We start from the raw sequence: 17,589 nt of genomic DNA on the forward strand, positions 1-17,589 counted from the left end.
TCTTAAAAGCAGAAGTATCCGTTTGTTCAAAGAGATGCAACCCCTCCTTGATGTGGCACTGAGGAGTCAGGATCGTGTGTGAAAGGTGTTCTCAGGCTTCATTTTTAATTTTCCCAATAAGGTGGGAGGACAGGTCACCTGAATATACTGGACTGTCTGCTGAAATGATGCATGTATTGACATGAATGAGCTTCTAGTAAATAATTTCAATTGCCTCTTAACCCAAGTACAGATGGCTGACAATTCTGTGGCCTGCACGTGCCTATCACAGCTATGCTGGTGAAATAAGGAACTGTTTCTCTGTATCTGAAATAAAGCATTACTTGAAGCAAATATAAAAGAATTAGTTTGAAAAACTCTCAGAGTTAGAATATAATGGTTGTTTTATTTTTTTCCCAGCAAAAGCTTACTTGAGTAGCCTGATGTGTGACAAAACTTAGGCAACAGTGTGCTAAATTTTTTAAAATTCCTAATCTGTTACACTTTTTCTTGACTGTGAAGCACGAGCTTGGTGGGAGCACCTAGATCTGACTAGATTGGGTTAAACGGCCTCCTGCAGTAGAAATGACTATCACAGCCTTTCTCTGTGTAAAAGAGACTGCCTGTTCCCCCCAGGATCTACCCTTAGCTCCCTCCTAATTGAGATTTTTGTAGATGCCTTCTGTGGAAATTGGTTGACCAGAAATAGGGCAGTGGGAATACTGTGGTGTCCTACTTTCCCAGAGCCTGTTTTGCTGCTTTGTCCTTGGAAATCGGGAATGTGTTCTGTATCCCAGGAAAGATGTTTGCCAAAGCTTTTCTCTTAAATATACATCCTAATGTTTCATTTTGCATTAAAATATTGTTCATATGCAAATGCAACAAATGCTGATCAGCACTGTCCTTCAGTTTGTTTTAAAAAAAATTTTTTACAGTATCTGTCTTGTCTCAAAGCAATTTTCTGTGTCTTTAGTTGAACAGTAGTGACCGGCACCCCTGACATGGAGCAGTAAACCATCAATATCTTTTCTCCAAAGGGCATTTCAAGGAGCAGCCTGTACTTGCTTTAAAACTAGAGGCATAATGCTGCCACTTCGTCTAAAGATCAACCTAAATAAGGCAATTTTTAGCAATTGCTGCACTCTGTGTCTGTCCTTATGTACCCCTGTTCTTTACCCATCACTTTGGGGTTAGTGTTGGGCCCCTGGCTGGAAAGTTTTAACTCCCAGAGTGATTCTGGAGAGGGATGGTACAAACTTCACCTCCTGCTAAGTGCAAGAGTGAGACTGTCAGTATTTGTCAACTTCCAAGTATTTTCTTTTTGCAGCCGGGTGGAATGATTGTATTTGTTGTCCTAAGCATGTGCTCTTATCTAAATCTAAAGTGCTCTTTTCCTGAGAAATTGATTTTTACAGCTGGTTAGGTATTTGCTGAATTTTCTCAGCCCTTTTGTGAGCTTCTTTGCTTCTCACTAAAGTCATAAATTGTTGAAAATGAAATATGCATATTGTAGATACAACTAATTAATAAAGACAACGTTAAAATTGCACAGGCCGAAACACTTGTATTTTTTATTTTAGCAGTGTTCCTCTTCCATTTTAGGGAGGAAAACTAATGTTCTGCTATTTATTTTCTGCTACTGTTTTAAATCAGAGGAGCAGCATATAAAACATCCTTATAAAGAATCACGTAATTAGTTTCTAAATGGGATATTCTGATACCAATTTGGAATAGATAGAATGATTTGTGTAGAGTTAGAAAGATCTTTATACGTGTATATGCCCATTTGCACTGGGGTCTATAAATTACTGCATGGAGTATGACAGGATAAAAGAACACTGATAGCTAACAAATGAGGCCTCCATTTGGCTGTAGAGGTTATTAATTAGATTTGTAGGCTCTTTGATAGCTATGAGAAGCATAATTGAAAACCAGCCAGGGAGCTCACCCCAGCGCCTGACAATAACTCTGCCAATACACCCTTCAAATAGTTATGGGAGTTTAGGGGTCACCTGTGATGCCATTTTAATGCACAGTGCAAGGCAGGAAGCTCAGTCCTGTGTCAGTGCTTTGTCCCTTAGTCCAGAACAAAGGTACCCAGGGATGGATGGTGCCCTGTGGGGAGGGGGGCTTGGCCCTGCACTAAATCACCCCCAGAGCCCTCAGGTGCTGCCACTGCTCCCCTTCATCAACGTGGATTTTTAATGAACTGAAACTGGCTTTTACTTTTTCAATCTATGCTTTTGCAGTTTGTCACTGCTATTACTGGAGTTTTAAGGAAATGTTAAGAAGTAAGGATTGGTGTTTGTGGGCAGGAGGATGGCTTTTGTGTGACCTTTTTTTACTGAAGCCAGATGTGTGTTGGCTGTCTAGATTATGTTTCATTGATTTCCACCCCCTGTGGCAATACCCATAGCAGTATTGGATGTGTAGTAATACCCCTAATTCTTGTTACACAGTTTTTCTTTACAGATCAGTGCACCTTTCATATCGCTAATTGTGTTAAGCCAAAAAAAAAAAAAAAAAAACGGCATTCTATGAATGTAAAAGATGGGAAGAGGGTTGTTCAGTCAGCTAAGACCAAGGAAATGGTCTCAGTCCAGTTTTCTCTGCCAGGTTAGCAGGGAGTCAGTCACTATAGAACTCATATCAGTGTGTGCCTTTTCTGACATGGGTTTAAACATCTCTGGGCAAGGGGAGTCCCCTCTGGAGGAAGGAACTAATGAATAATTTGGTTGTAGTTACTGCTCATGCCATCAGATAATCGCTTGGCTGGCTAGTTGTCTGTGTGTTTGGGAAGAGTAACTGTCTCCTCCCAGGTGCGGAACCTCTTTGGCTACTGGAACTGGGTGATAAATAGGGAAAGGGACTTAGGGCTGGGTTTCAGAATAAGTGGGAATTCTTCCTGGGCAGTGCCCTGTGTGTGTGTTTTCACCACCAGTTCTCAGTTAATGCTATGTGTGGTTTGGAACATAATGGTGCCTGTGAGGGCTCTGGCCTTGACCATGTTAATTAAATCTCTCGTAAATGGTAACCAGATGACATGCATGTCTGCAGAATTAAGAACAAATTACATGGATCATAAATGAGATTTTTTTGGTTTTTTTGCACTGTTATATTTGTACCCAGCTTGCAATTCCAAGCAGTTCTTTGGTTTAATTCTGTGATACGATTTCTGAGTTAGGACAGATGTGAAGTGATGTGAAGCCAAATTCCAGACATTAGATATTTTTCCTCAGAGAAATAAGGTGTCATCAGTTTTACTGACCAAGACATTTCTGAAGTAGCTAAAAGAAGGCCTTGTTTTTCCTTTCTTTGAATTAACTGCTGCACTTGTATGAATGTTTATCAGAAACATTTCTATGCTGTAGGAGCTGCCATTTCCCATGGACCTGCCAAGAGAGGAATCCCTTCCTCTGAGGCAGCACAAATCAAATTAGCGAGGACTGAGTTCTTTCTTCTAATTGTAGGAGTCCTGTCAAATCTGTTTAATGCTGAGGTACAGCTGACCCACTTGCGTTTGGCACGTGTCAGTGACCAGAAAAAAGCACAAGGTTCATCCATCGTTTAAGTTTTCAGCTTTGGTTTTGTTAAAAAGCAAACCAACTGTTCATTATTCTTTATCTGGATTGTTTTTTCAGTTTATTTTATTGTGATTAAAATATCCTACTGCAGTTTCCATCATAGTTGGGACTTCAAATTGTCCTTAAAGGCTAATAAAAGTAAATTAAGATATTTGTAAAAAGAAAGGCAGTATTTTCTTTGCAAATTAGGTGTCTTGAATGTTACTCTGACATTGTTAATAACTGAACACCATTAAATCCATGATAAATTTGCACATTAAATGGATGTGAGGCTTGTGAGGGGGTTGCTTTGAGGAGGGAGCTGGTCAGGGGATGTCAAGGTTGGAAGGAAATGATCAGTGCTGTAGGACCAGAGCTGCATACAAAGTGAGCTCTGGGGCCCTGGGAATGTCCTGCCTTTAACTAGGCTGCAACAACTGCTCTGCAAAACTATGGTGAACTTGGCTGTGCGAGTGGAAAATTGTTACTGTTGGGTACTGGCTTTTTTTCACTTGGATTTTTAACACGTTATCATTTCACAAGCATTTGGATAGAGGCCTAATGATGTGTCCTCATGTCTCCTGTGCCATTACTGTTGAGGAGTGCGAAGAAAAAAATTTTTAAAAGTCTCTCCAAAACCATTGGATGGGAGTTTAAAGTGACTCGTTGGCAGAGTGTATTCCAGTTGTTATTAGCAAATCCAAGTGCAGGCAGGACACAACTCCCTCTTGTCAGGGAGACTCTTGTGTTAGCACAAAAGATAAGGCCAAAGGCACTGAGAGCTGGGCTTGAGTCTCCTTTAATCTGCGTCTGGATGTTCAGGGGCATGAAGTGAGCACTCCTGTGGAGTGGCTGCTGCCTGTGTGTGACAGTCGCATAGGTAGGGACTCTTCCAGAGCTGCCACTGGAGAGTTTTGTCTCAGCAAAAGAGATTTCAATCCACATTTCCAGCCTGGCTCTGCATCTCCTCAACACCCCTTCAGGCAGAGTGTCACTTTGGGGAAATGCTGTGGCATTTCCCATAAGAGAAGGAAGTTATCAAAGTTCAGCATGGCTAAAAACAGCCAATGATATTTTTCAGTTCACCATTAGAGAGTGAAAATAGCACCGCTTTCTACAGTTTTACAGTCTTTTTTTTTTAATTATTATTTTTTGGAACCCAAAGGTTCTAAGAAAGTGGGGTTCCATATGGCTGTAACTGAAGGAGATGAGAGGAAGAAATAGTTTTGCACAGTACAACCTTTGAATTTACCAACAGCAGGAGGAGGGCTGTGGCATTTGCCCTCACTCCTGTGTTTTCTTGTTAGGCTTTTTGTCAGCAGGAAATGGAAAATACTCATTAAAAGTATGAAATGATTGAAAGAATGTGTCTTTCTGAGTACATTTTAATTTTTTATGACGTATTTCAGCTGTTAAAACTAGGCTCTTTTTCTCCTGACTTGTTTCCAGCTGTTAAAATACCAGCTTCTAACAGGCATTTCTGGTATTCCTTCTTACTGGCATGAGCTTGAATTTCCTACCACTGTATTTGTTACTTCTGAATACCATTTCACGATAGACTCCTGACTTCCAAATGATTACTGGATAATAATATTGTACACAGCCTGTTTCCCCTCCTCTGTAGCCTTTTAACTAGTCACTGGCCAGGGGCAAGTGACCTGTTTTTCAAGTTTTGTCAGCCACTGGAATGATGCTGGTATCTGTGTAACTGGATCAATGCCTGCAAGAGCCGTTTGGAGTCTGTAATTTGCTGACATGACATAATTTTTTCCCCCCATTATTACATGATTTAAAACCCCTCTAGCACAGCAATTTAAAGCAATTTTATTCTCAAAATATCTTACATAAGAAAAAAAAAAAAAACCAAACCAAAAGAGATGACATTGTTCCAAGATTGTTGTGCATTTTCTGTTTAATTCTGTCAAGTACATTTGAGTGGGTTTTTTTTATTTTTCTGAAATTATGTATCAATTTACTGAAGCAGATGTAGATTTTTGTGTAACATTGCAGAGAATCAATCTGGCACAGCTGGTAAGTTTTTGCTGTGGTAAACAGTAATAAATGAGGCCAGCATAGCTTTTGTTCTGTGCAGGTCATTTTTTACATGAATATAGAATATGCTCCATGCATACAATAGATCTAAATAAATACTTTTTTCAGAGAGGCCCAACATGGAGGGCATTTCCACTACATACTGGGGTTTATTTGATGGATTGCACTCGGCTCTCAAGTCCTATTCATTTAAATCAAGGTCAGTGGCAGTAATCTCTTGGTGCAGTGTCAATCTCAATTATAGTGGGGATAACATGATGAAATTGAAGTATGATTTTGGGTAGATACATTTCAAATAACTTAACTTGGCATTTGACCTAAATAGAAATACATATTCATGATTAACGTATTTGAAAGTATTTGGATACAAAGCAGTGCATTGATACTACATAGTAGTATATCTGTACCCAAAATACTGGAAAATTTGTTATTTAAAATATTTTTAACGGTGATCCATAGATATTTTAACAACTAATTAACTCTGTTCTGGAAATAATGTGGCATTCTGTCCCTTTTCACATACTGTGAAAAGACTTCCTAATAGTTTATTTGCCATCAGGGTGGGAGAGAAATTGAATGCTATTCAGAGCACACTGAGACTGTTGTTCAAGTGGATTTATTATTTTCAACATACTTTTTAGTCACTGTAGTTATGATCTCTGCAAGACACTGGGTGTGGTAGGAACTATCAGATCCTCTAATTAGAGTAGAGAAATACTGTTTAGAAGTTGCAATGTAGGAAAGTGAAAAGTAGCCCAGTGCAAGTCTGGTGGGAGATGGTAGCTTAAAACAGTATCTGGATGCATTTGGTTGCTTTATAATAATGTTACACATGTAAATATAAATATAAAGGTATATTTATATAATAAATATAAATAAATATAAAGGTATATTTAGACTCAAAAATAAAGGTATACAGAACCACTGTCCGTAGACATCAGGTTCTCTGCCTTTACAAACTCAAGGTGCATCTTGAAATGCGTGTCCCAAGCCAAGGGCTGGATAACAAGACCATCTGTATTATCAGTGTGATATTGCAGAGCACAGTAAATCTCACCTTGTCACAGATGCGTTCTGCAAGCTTAAATAAAGCTTTGTCATTTGGTTTTGAATGGGTTCCTTTATTTGGGTTTTTTAACTGATTAGTTATTATGCTTGCTGAGTTTGATAAACACTTTTTGACACCCTTCTGCCTTAGGACCAGGTCCTAAGGTTTTTTGTTTTTTGTTTCCCCCTTTTCTGGGGTATGTAATTGCATGGTTACCCTGCCTTTGGCCAGGGATAGAGATCCACAGTGGGATGAATAGCAAAGACCTGAACTCCAGGACTTCTTTACAAAAGAAGTGCTTAGCTGTCATGTATCACCGTGACCTCCTGTTTTTTCCTTTTGTCAATAGGATCTGTTTTCACGCTGAAAGTTCAAGTAAATGACATCATCAGTCATCAGTACCTGCGACAAGCCGTGGTAGAGGTGTTTGTTAACTACACCCTGACAAATTCTACTCTCACTGGAAACAATGGAGCAGTGTTAATCAAAGTCCCCTTCAAATTAGGATTAAGTTTAACTATAGTCTCATACAAGGATGGCTACCTGCTGACACCTTTGCCTTGGAAGACTGCGAGAATGCCAAGTGCGTAAGCGTCTTACAGCCCTATTATTAAACTGGATCTGGCAGTAATTAAATTTCTCTCCTAAGCTGTCTGGGTAGTTGCTGTCAGCTGAACACAACTCAGTGAAGTCAGTCAAGGGAGGTGGTGCCTGTCAATGCAGAGCTAAGGGTGAACGGTCCGTTAAACTTGTCAAAATTCTGATTGCTCCAAACCAGAAAATAGCCCTTTTGAAATCTTAGTGGGTTATGTTGTGACACACAGTGAATTCTTAGAAATTTTTTTTGCCTGGAGTTCACAAAGAGCTTTTAATGTGTTCTGACAAAAACTCCGTTGACTGAGTGATTCTTGGAGTGCCAATGCTTTTTGTCCTCTAAGGCAGGTATAACATGTTACAGCTCTACTTCAGCAGTGTTTCCTCACAGGTTTTCTTGTTTAACTACTGCATGCTCTTAAAAAGGCACGTGATTTTTTTTTTTTAAGAGACTTTTAAGAATTCTAGTCATTTGTTTATCCATACAAGGTAGAAAACAGTAGCAAACAGAGGTCCTTCTGCCTAAACACTAAAATTGCTGCCCTGGATAACAGGAGTGATTTATTTAGTCTTCATATGCTCTCTGGTTTATTAACTACTCTGTTCAATAGTTCTTTAGATTTGGAAGCCTTGGGGGATTTTTTTTTTTGGTCACACAGTGTAACAGGTATTTATCACTTTCCACAGTATACTCGTCTGTGACGCTCTCATTATTCCCACAAAGTCAAGCTAATATATGGCTGTTTGAAGATACTGTCTTAATTACTGGAAAACTATCTGGTAAGTTCTGTGTATGTAGACTGTAACTAACCACTTTGAGATAGCCATCTGTACCCACATGGAAAAAATTAAGGCATCTTATGCTCATATAATACCTATCTACTTAAAGACTGATTTTCTGTTAATTATGTAGCTGTACGAGGAGCTGTGACAAGTGCTAGACTGGAAATACACAAATCAGGGAGAAAAGGGGTGATAACAGGTTGTTATGGATTTCTGAAGGGCAATAAAAACTGTTTGTCTGTTTTACTGGGGCTAAGACAAAATACTACTCTTTTACAGATGCCAAATCTCAACCGAGTGTTCAGTTTCCAAAATCTTTAATAAAGCTTCCAGCAAGTCATATTGCAAATGTTACAGCCTACCTGACAGTGCCAGAGCAGTTTTTGAAAGTGGACAGCTTTCTCTATACAACAGGAATTATTCTAAATAAATCAGGTATGTGAATATGATGGTTAGGAATTCTTATAAAGAAAGATTATAATATTATAATGCATATGAGTGCACAGTGTTTCATAAAAATATATGCTTCATTAAAGAGGGCCTGAACTGCTTCCATTGTATTAGATCAGAAAGCTTTGTTCCCCAGGAATAAACTATAAACACAGGTGAGTAATCAGTGTTACTCTGTTTTGGTCCATGCAGTATGATCACATAGCTTGCTGCACTGAAATACAACTTCAGAGTCTGCTTTTTACATTTATATATCTGTATATGTGTGTATGCTCAGGATTGCATGAGACTATGGAATTGGTTTAGTAAGCACCTCAAAAATGCAATTATAGCCAGACTGTAAAGTAAGTGAACCTGAAGAAATCAGTGGAACGGCAGCAATGGACTTCAGCTGTGGAGTTCCTGCATTTTCACTGGAGTGATCTGTTCTAGGGTGTTACAGACAGCACAGAGACTGCATGGAACCCCCTGCAGGGCTCACAGTCAGGCAGTCTGGGCAAGTTTGGGACCAAGTGGTCCCTGTGTGCACAGAGCACAGTTTGTAAAAATGTTTTCTGTGCATCTATTTCACTGGAGAGGCACTAAGTGGGTTCATGAGTTGTAGCTCTGCTCTTATACCATCGGATTCTTTTAGTATTTGTCATTCTATCAGATAGGTTTTTTTTTTAATTTGCATAAGTACAGTAATCTCTGGAAGGTTGTACTGTATGCAGTTCCATCTTTCTTTTGTTCTTTTCTTTCTATTCCCGGTGGATCTGAAGCCATGAGGCTCTTAAATTCATTATGGTGCAGGAAGAGGGCACTACATGGCTTATTGAAATTCATCATGCTCTATTTTTTAATTTTCGTTCCTTTAAAGGCAGCATATATACAGATATTTTGACACAGATATTTTAAAATCTTTCTTATCTGTATTTCACCTCTTTAAATGGAAGGCAGAAGGAAAGAAGCCTAGGAGAATAAGCAGTGTTTATCCTCTCTGAGTTTTCCCTTCAATCTGTCTGGCATGTGTTTTAAATTATTCATATACCCCTAAAGGAATAGACTTCCTTTTAGGGCAGGTGGAAGCTAATTGATATCTGATGTGCCAGTTCTCTCACAACTAGCTTCTAACAGCCTGCATAGATTTAACATTATTCTGCTACTTAGTAATTCTGTTTCAGCTTCTCTCACGGTGCTGTCATACTGGGCATTCTGGAGCATTTGCAAACTGGTGAAAGGAAAACAAAGGAAAGAAACTTTCAGGCTGCTTTGTAAATGCAACATTTCCTCTGAGTGCTTTGACAAGCCTCATGATTAACTATTCAGTTAATTCTGGCTGCCAAATTAGGAAATTAATTCTTACAGGAGAGGTTCCATATGCTTTCAGTTTCATTCACTGTTATGTACATTGCGATTACACCAAAATTCTTGTATGATCTGTATTTCACATCAGTTAGGTGTTTTGTAATCTGGTTATCTGAGGGGAAAAACCCCTTCCTCCCCTACCCCAAAACAAGTTTTGCCTCTTTCTTAGTTCTACGGTCAGCATAGAACCTGGATGTTACAAATCTGTTTCTCTCATAGCATTGGTATAGAAATGGCTGTGTTTTGTTTTAATCATCAGTTGTTAAAAGTTCAGAAGAAAAGTAATGTTAATTTTTATTTGACCAAGTTGGTAACAGCTGACTGTGTAGCTGGATGTGGATGAGGACTTGCCTTTAGTAGCTTAATTCTTAATTTATTTCTTTTTAAATAAACTGTGAATGGAGAATTACATGACATTTCTTGCCTTCAGGTTTCAAAAGCATGGAATTAACTCCTCTTGCTGCCATATGTGTAAATGTTCTTTTGGCTGGGAAAGAACTGAACGTAAATGGTCCCATTCAGGTTACACTTCCTCTCCCCACAACTACTGTAAAATCAGGAGATGCTGTACCTGCCTGGACATTTGATATGAAAATTGGTAAGTGGGTTATTTGTTATTTTGCCTTCTAGCACATGCCTGTAGGTTTGGGCACATGGCACTGTGGGTCATGGAACACTATTCCATGAGGTGATGGTCAATAGATGACCATTTTTTTAATGGACTAGCTAGAATTGTTCAGAAGTATTTCCCTGCTTTCATTAGTTGAAAAAGCTTTGGTAGAGTTCATTAGCATTCCTCTTGCCTGCATTTAATGTGCTGGATTTCTATTTTCATGGGAGGCTGAGTGTTCACAGAACATATATTTTAGGTGATGTTAAATTTCAAGCTTAGTACTTTTGTGAATTCCTTCTTAAAAGAAAGCAAAACAGAACTGAAGGTTTGGATGCTTTGTTTCCTGGAGTGTAGCTCTAAAGATCCTTTGAGCTAGAACTGGAACTGCTTCAGTTAACAAAAACAATTCAGAAAGTGAAATGAAGGGGAAATAAGAGTTATCCAAGGGAACAACATAGTTCTTCCAGTCTGCAAAGAAGAGGCTAGGGAATTAGTCATTCTAAACCTTTTGTCATCCCTTCACATCTAATTTTAGTCAAGAGTGAGTAATGAGCTACATCCACATAACGCATTTAGATGACCTGCATTAGGTGTGGGTGCATTAGTGTCCTGATTGTCCTACATTGCCCCTCACACTTCAGCTTGAAATGTGCAAGTGGGTGAGGAGGTCACATCTTTCTCCTTTATCAAGACAAAATATCTTTTGTTCAGTGGTTGGAAGTATAGGAGAGGGACACCAGCTCTGACAACGTCTTGTTTACATGTTCAAGAAACTGATCACCTTCATGAAAAATAAAAACCTGAAGAACACGGACTTGAATTAAGGACTTGCTAATAAAATCTGGCTAGGCTGTTTCGTGGGGAAAAAGTAAATAGGACAAGTTTTGGCATAGAAGATTAAGTCTGTCCATACATCTAGAAGACTTTAGAGGGGTAATTGGTGGAAAGAGCATTTTTCTTCAAAGAAAGGGTTTTAGTCTGAGGTGGTAAAATACCACCCAGGGTTTGAATTTCTTACTGCCACAGCCACTTTTGCCAGCTCCTGTGCTCATCCTGCGCTGAGCTGTTTTACCTCCCTAAACAAAGCTAAGTCAACACTGTTGTTAAAACAAGGAGTTGACAGAACTGGAGCAGCACAGGATCGATTTAGAATATAAACCAGTGTTAGGTGTTTATGTGAGTGTTGAGGGTCCTGCGCAGCATCCCTACATAGGCATGTTGGCCTTGGGAGTAAAACAGGAGCCAGGAGTGTGGCATGCTGATCCAAACCCCAATAAAAACAGTTGTTTTTTCCTCTCCAATGGGATGAACTTTACAGTGATTCCATAAAGGCAAGTTGTTTGTAATGGGTGCTCTCTGAGGTGTACTGTTCACTTCTTCTTGCTCAGGAGGGGGAAAGGAGGAGATGAGAAAGGTCAGAAACTTTTGGGGCATAACTGAACTTGTACTTTTTCTCCCATTTCTTCCTCTCTAACAGTAAAAATTTGCAACTGTATTTGCTTTCTGGATGTTTATTCTTAAGTGTGTTCCTTTTAATTTTTTACCTGTGATCTGGTACACGCAAAATGACTTTTCCCCAAGGTAACTGAGTGATAGCAAGGCGTGTTTTAGCCAAGGTTCTGGTGACTGAGGGCAGCTGAACACCTCAGCTCTGCAGCAGGCTTTCCAGAGCATCCATAAGGAGCAGCAGGCCCCCATCTGAGCTGAAGGCAGAGCTCCTGCTGCACTCAGTAATGAGGCTCTGGCCTCCAAGACGTTGCATGTGGAATTTCCCCAGCAAGACAGTGACACAATTTTAAACTCTGAAGTCCTTGGGTAATGTGTGATGATGGTAATCAGAGCTCCCATGTCAGCACTGATAGTGGCAAGGGAACAGGTCTGTGTGTGATGTGGTGTGGGCTGACCCATATGCAGCAGGAAGAAGATAGAAACTGCTTTCACAGGTCTGCCTGTGCAGTGTTCCCATGGTTTACTCCAAGTGCGGTAGTACTGAGACTGTTCCTAGAAAATGAGCTTTGGTAATTGTACTCTAGCTGCTGTAAATGCAGAATTTGTTCCTCTATATTGAATGTGGCTTCCTTCGTATGAAATATTTTGCTGCATTAGTGCTAAAAGTACTTTGTGGATTTTAATAGAATTACAAAACCCAGAAAGCTTCCATTCAGCATTAAATTGGGAATTATATCCTTCTGCTTGAATGGCAGTAAACCATAGAGAAAATGGGCTTACTCCTGAATCACATTTTAACATTTTTTCTTAATACCAAGTATTTTCTATGGAGTATATTGGGGAAGATGTAATTTGCTGAAAAGGACTGCAGGCATTGTATAGCTTCTTATGGATTTTCTTCAGTCAGGATAGAACTTCTGGAGACATAGAAAATTATTTTTGCCTTTTATACAGTGTTTGCTGCTATTACTCCTGACTCTGGACAAGGTTTCTCAGGTGGCTGAGAAAGCACTTTCAGAACTCTAGGTTGTTGTTGCTGCCTTTTCCCTCTGCCAGCCATCACAAGCACCAGGAGAAGGCTGCATGTTTTACTGCTAAATGATGTTTGCTCTGTGTGTGCCTGTGCATGTGAGCATCTGTGGCAGGTGTACATCCGCATCTTTACCTCTTGGCTGGGAGATACTTTCTTTGCTGAAAGAAGGGTTTTGGAAGAAAATCAAACTGAAATCCATATAAGCTCCAGTTTACAGGAGTTACACTCTTTTCATACTTCGCGTTTTTAAAAAAGCTGGTGGTTCTCTCTGGCTCTCAGTATTTGCAGGTTGAATATGTAAAGTTGGTTACATGAGGCTGTTTTCTGTCCTTAGAATTCCACAAATGGCCCTCAATAAATGTCTTTAACTGAGTTAAGTATAATTCTCTCTCTCCTAATGGATGCTTTATTAATTGTAGAAGCTGGCATACTGTAATACCTTTCCTTTGCCTTTCCAAACAGATGGTGTGGAATCTGTGTCCTAACAATAGCACTTCCTTGGCTAACTGAACTGTTATAGCCTCGGGGCAGGGAGGAGGAGAGAAACATTCAAGACAAACATTGTTTATCCTATTGCAGCTTAATAAGATTAAAATGTTTTCCCACTAAGTTCTGCTAGCTGATGTTAAACTTGTGGTTTTTTGCATCAGTTACCTGCTCCCTCATTTTTTTTGTCTTGGCCTTCATGCATGCTGAAGGTCATATAATAGGCTTTTTCAAATTATTTATGTGCATATCTGTGAAAGACAGTTATTAATAGAAAATGAATCATATTAAGTTTACTTCTGGTAAGTAATGTTGATGCTTTGTTTCAAAGTAAACGGCCACAGAGGGATATTTACAATGAAATTGTCAGGAGAGGAAGTTTGCTTGTTTAGCTAAAGCTGTGTAATAAACAGTGGCTAGGTCAGAAGTGCCAGTTTTTCCTGTGACTTTGTGTATTTTTGGCCACTTAGCTGATGGTTTGAGGTATAAAAGAATCCTGCATGACATGTGCAATGTTTTGCCCTTTTTTTTTTTTTTCCCCCAGGTGCTTGGGTAAACCGTGGGCTAGGCATGGTCAGGGAAGTGGATGGTCAGTTAGTATGGACATACACTGCTCAGCACTTGGGCTACTGGATAGCAGCTCCACTGCCTGGAACCAGAGGTATGGCAACAACTGGCCAAGCAACTGCTGAATGGCATGCATCTGATTGCTGCATTTAACAGCAGGAAGGGAGAAGTGGCATGCAACTTCACCAGTTGGATTACTTTTGTTTGAGTCCTTACAGTGATTTTCTTGCATGTTTTGTAAATTCCTGTGAAGGGATCTATCAGGGAAACAGTGTGGCTAATTCCAAAAACTGGTAGCACTCTCTGACAGAGTGCTAAGCAGAAAATGTAGACCACATTTTCTAAGTTAGTTTGGACAGTTAATACAAATATAATTTGTCTGGGAGGAAGTACATGTCATGGTAAGGCTTTAGTACTTGAGATGAACCTGCCATTATATTGTAACCTGTTTGTATATTTTCTAGTTTGCTGAAATAGCAAGGTGAAAAGGGAAGGATGAACATAATGCCATTGGAACACAAAATCACTGGAAAAGTACCGTTCTGTTTATTAGCTCTGCTCATCAAGTGGAATCATTTGGTTTTAAGAACTAATGCTTGTCTGGTTTTGTTTGATAATCTAGAATCCATTATTAGTGCTGTTTCCAAGGACATAACGGCCTATCACACCGTGTTCCTTACGGCCATACTGGGAGGAACTGTTGTCATTATCATTGGATTTTTTGCTGTTCTTCTTTGTTACTGCAGGTAAGCCAAAGAAGTACCAGTGAGCTCATTTTAAGCGGAATTTGAGGTTGATAAAATAGTCTTTTGAAGTTAAGACTTGTTTTCTTAGCTAAACTGTAATGTGTAGTAGCCTAATGTTTTTTTTTAAATTACACTTGTTACAGAACCTAATTTTAAGTTTGTGATGTCAAATTACACTACAACTTCTTAACCAAAGTCTAACCTTCAGCTTTGGTAGTCAACAGTCCAGTATTTCCTAATATGCTCTGCAGTCACCTTGCTTCTCTTTTGCATAGGGATAAATGTCATCAGACACAGAAGAAGGAAAAAAACACAACCAAGCTGGAGGTCATAAAAAAAGACCAGACAACGTCAACAACTCACATAAATCACATCAATGCTGTCAAAGGGTCTTTAAAGCTGGAGGATAAGTCACAGTTATATACACCGAAGATTTCTTCATACAGCCCCCAAAGAAGGCTGTCCATAGACACAGAAGATGGAAAATCACAAGACAAATTTAAAATCTACTCAGAGGATGCTTCTTACCAGTCATCCTGTCAGATTGGTCAGGCAGGAAATTCAGCCCATTCAGTGGAGCCTAGTGCTGGAGTGAGGCTTTTACAGCAGGCCAAGCACAGTAACAATATTATATCCCAGGCTCCTAGGGACATTCCAGACCAGAATAGGTACCTTTCACTGAAAGAGGAGATGTACGGGCTTTCCCATATCCCAGAACATCTAATGCACATTTACAACCAGCCTATCGCTATTCTTCAAACCTCAGACCTTTTCCACTCCCCAGAACAACTGCATCCTGCTAAATCTGCAACTTTGCCCAGGAAAGGACAGCTGGTGTACGGCCCCATGATGGAGCCCATGAATCGCGACGCTTACATGCAAACGCTGCCCAAAATGCCAGTGCACTCTCATCCCCAGCCTTCTGCCTGCAGAGATGAGAGCAGTGCCCTGGATGGGGAAGAGGGCTTATCCTCCCAAGCATCCAACTGGGGCCGCTACACCAACAGCTTACTGGAATCTGTCTCTGTTCCTGGGACACTGAATGAAGCGGTTGTAATGACTCCGTTTTCATCTGAACTTCAGGGGATTTCGGAGCAAACGTTGCTGGAACTCTCTAAAGGAAAACCATCTCCGCATCCTAGAGCATGGTTTGTGTCCCTGGATGGAAAGCCAATTGCTCAAGTGAGGCATTCTTTCATAGATCTGAAAAAGGGCAAAAAAACTGAGAGTAATGATACCAGTCTGGACTCTGGCGTGGATATGAATGAGCATCATCCTAACAGGAAACTGGAGAGAGAGAAAACTTTCATTAAAAGTATGCCACATTCTAAGATTCTTTACTTGGAAGATCTGGATCTGAGTAGCAGTGAAAGTGGGACCACTGTTTGCACCCCAGAGGACCAGGCTGTGAGACACATTATGGAAGGAGGGAATGGGCCAGTCCTAGAACAGCATGATGAGGAAGGTCTAAGGAAAAAATCTCTACCAGGAAGTCATGAATCTGGCATCCCTTCTGCTAAAAAAAGGGATAGACCACCTCTCATGAAAAGAGATAGCAAAACCAATATCTGGAAGAAAAGAGAGGAGAGGCCGCTGATTCCTATAAATTAAAACACAGTGTGCTTTGTGCTGTTGCTCTCCCTGCTGGTTGTTGACCTCTTGCCTGCTTCTGTAATTCTGCAGTGTTGGGTTTACAAGGCAAATGCTGTTTTCTAGTATCAAGAAAAGTTTCATTTTTTTTTAATGTACAGATTGACTCACCAAACTTCAGCTGGGCAATTGATATTCCATGTGAATTGAAAACAGGGAAATGTTAATAAAAATACTATTCAACTTCTCCAGTTCCTAATTTTACTGGCAGTATGGGGAAGGCCCACATTTTACTTAGCCTGTCATTCTTGGACACATCTTTGGGAATGCACAGTGAGAAGTGTAGGCACATGATTTGATTTTTTTTGTACTTGTTGCTAATGCAATGGTAGCCTAGTTAAAGCCATTCCTCAGCCTTGTTCCTAATCGTGACCATCTGTACAGTATTTTATATGTGAACTTTTCTAGGGATCCGTTACTCCTCCTTTGTATCATGTGAAATGTTTCATGTGTTGGTCCCACGACACCAGCAGATGAGCTCTGCTGGATTTATCAGCGGAGCTCTAGAGCATTACTGCCCTCCCTGTGTGCCCATCCACGTGCAGTTCCATACAACACTGGGGAAAAGGGGAAGTGTACAAGTGTGGCTGCAGCAGTTCATGGTCCCCACTATTTTAAGATGTTGCCCATCTGCTTTGTTTAAATCTGCTTTGTTGTGGCCTGTGGATGTTGAAGGCTGACATTGACTATGAAGGGTCCACATCCAGCAGAAAACGACTGGTCCTGGTGGCATTCGAAGCTGCAGCTACTCCTGATCCCAGTGTCTTGTTTTGGCTTCTTTGTCAGTGAACATCTTCACATCATCTTTTCTGCATGCTGTTGGGCCAGCTGTGCTCCAAGCCTTGAATCTCTGCATATTTACAAGCGAGAGTTTGGCCTATGATGAAGAAGTGTGCAAGAGTAGACAAATCATGCCTTGGAAATAGTTTCCTGAGCGGGAAAGCTTGGCACCGTTGCTATTTATTTTATGTTTAAAACAATGGGAGATCATTTGAGGTTTATGTGCCTATATTTTGCCAGCCTGAGCTGCTTTTGTCTAGGTTTGCAGAGGAGTTAAACAGGCTTTAAAAGTTTGGGAGGGAGGGTTTATGAGCATGAGACAGCAGATTGCAAAATTTGGTCTATAATGCAATATAAATACTATTTATGACTCATCTTAGAGTTAAATTTACCAAAAGTCATGAATGCATGAATTTTAACTAAGATATGTATAGAGGAAGGAAAGGCCA

At 40.0% G+C, this 17,589-nt stretch overlaps 1 protein-coding gene across 2 annotated transcripts in view; it reads left to right on the top strand.

Annotated features, from left to right (window-relative positions):
* The window catches only part of FAM171B (family with sequence similarity 171 member B), a 30,745-nt gene extending 14,198 nt beyond the window's left edge, over positions 1-16,547 (top strand). Inside the window, exons 1-8 of one of the 2 annotated variants that reach the window (XM_066189515.1) lie at positions 5,715-5,793; positions 6,992-7,225; positions 7,924-8,016; positions 8,299-8,454; positions 10,247-10,414; positions 13,942-14,058; positions 14,587-14,710; positions 14,986-16,547. In XM_066189515.1, coding sequence (XP_066045612.1) covers positions 5,751-5,793; positions 6,992-7,225; positions 7,924-8,016; positions 8,299-8,454; positions 10,247-10,414; positions 13,942-14,058; positions 14,587-14,710; positions 14,986-16,321 — 2,271 coding nt within the window. In that variant the 5' untranslated portion in view covers positions 5,715-5,750 and the 3' untranslated portion in view covers positions 16,322-16,547. Of the gene's footprint in view, positions 1-5,714; positions 5,794-6,991; positions 7,226-7,923; positions 8,017-8,298; positions 8,455-10,246; positions 10,415-13,941; positions 14,059-14,586; positions 14,711-14,985 lie in introns of those variants that run through there. The other variant, XM_066189514.1, reaches the window with a different exon arrangement.
* The last annotated feature ends 1,042 nt before the right edge of the window (positions 16,548-17,589 follow it).

This window comes from Chamaea fasciata, unplaced genomic scaffold, assembly GCF_029207755.1.
Source record: "Chamaea fasciata isolate MVZ Bird 193981 ecotype frontalis unplaced genomic scaffold, bChaFas1.0.hap1 SCAF_8, whole genome shotgun sequence".
Taxonomy (NCBI): Eukaryota; Metazoa; Chordata; class Aves; order Passeriformes; family Sylviidae; genus Chamaea; species Chamaea fasciata.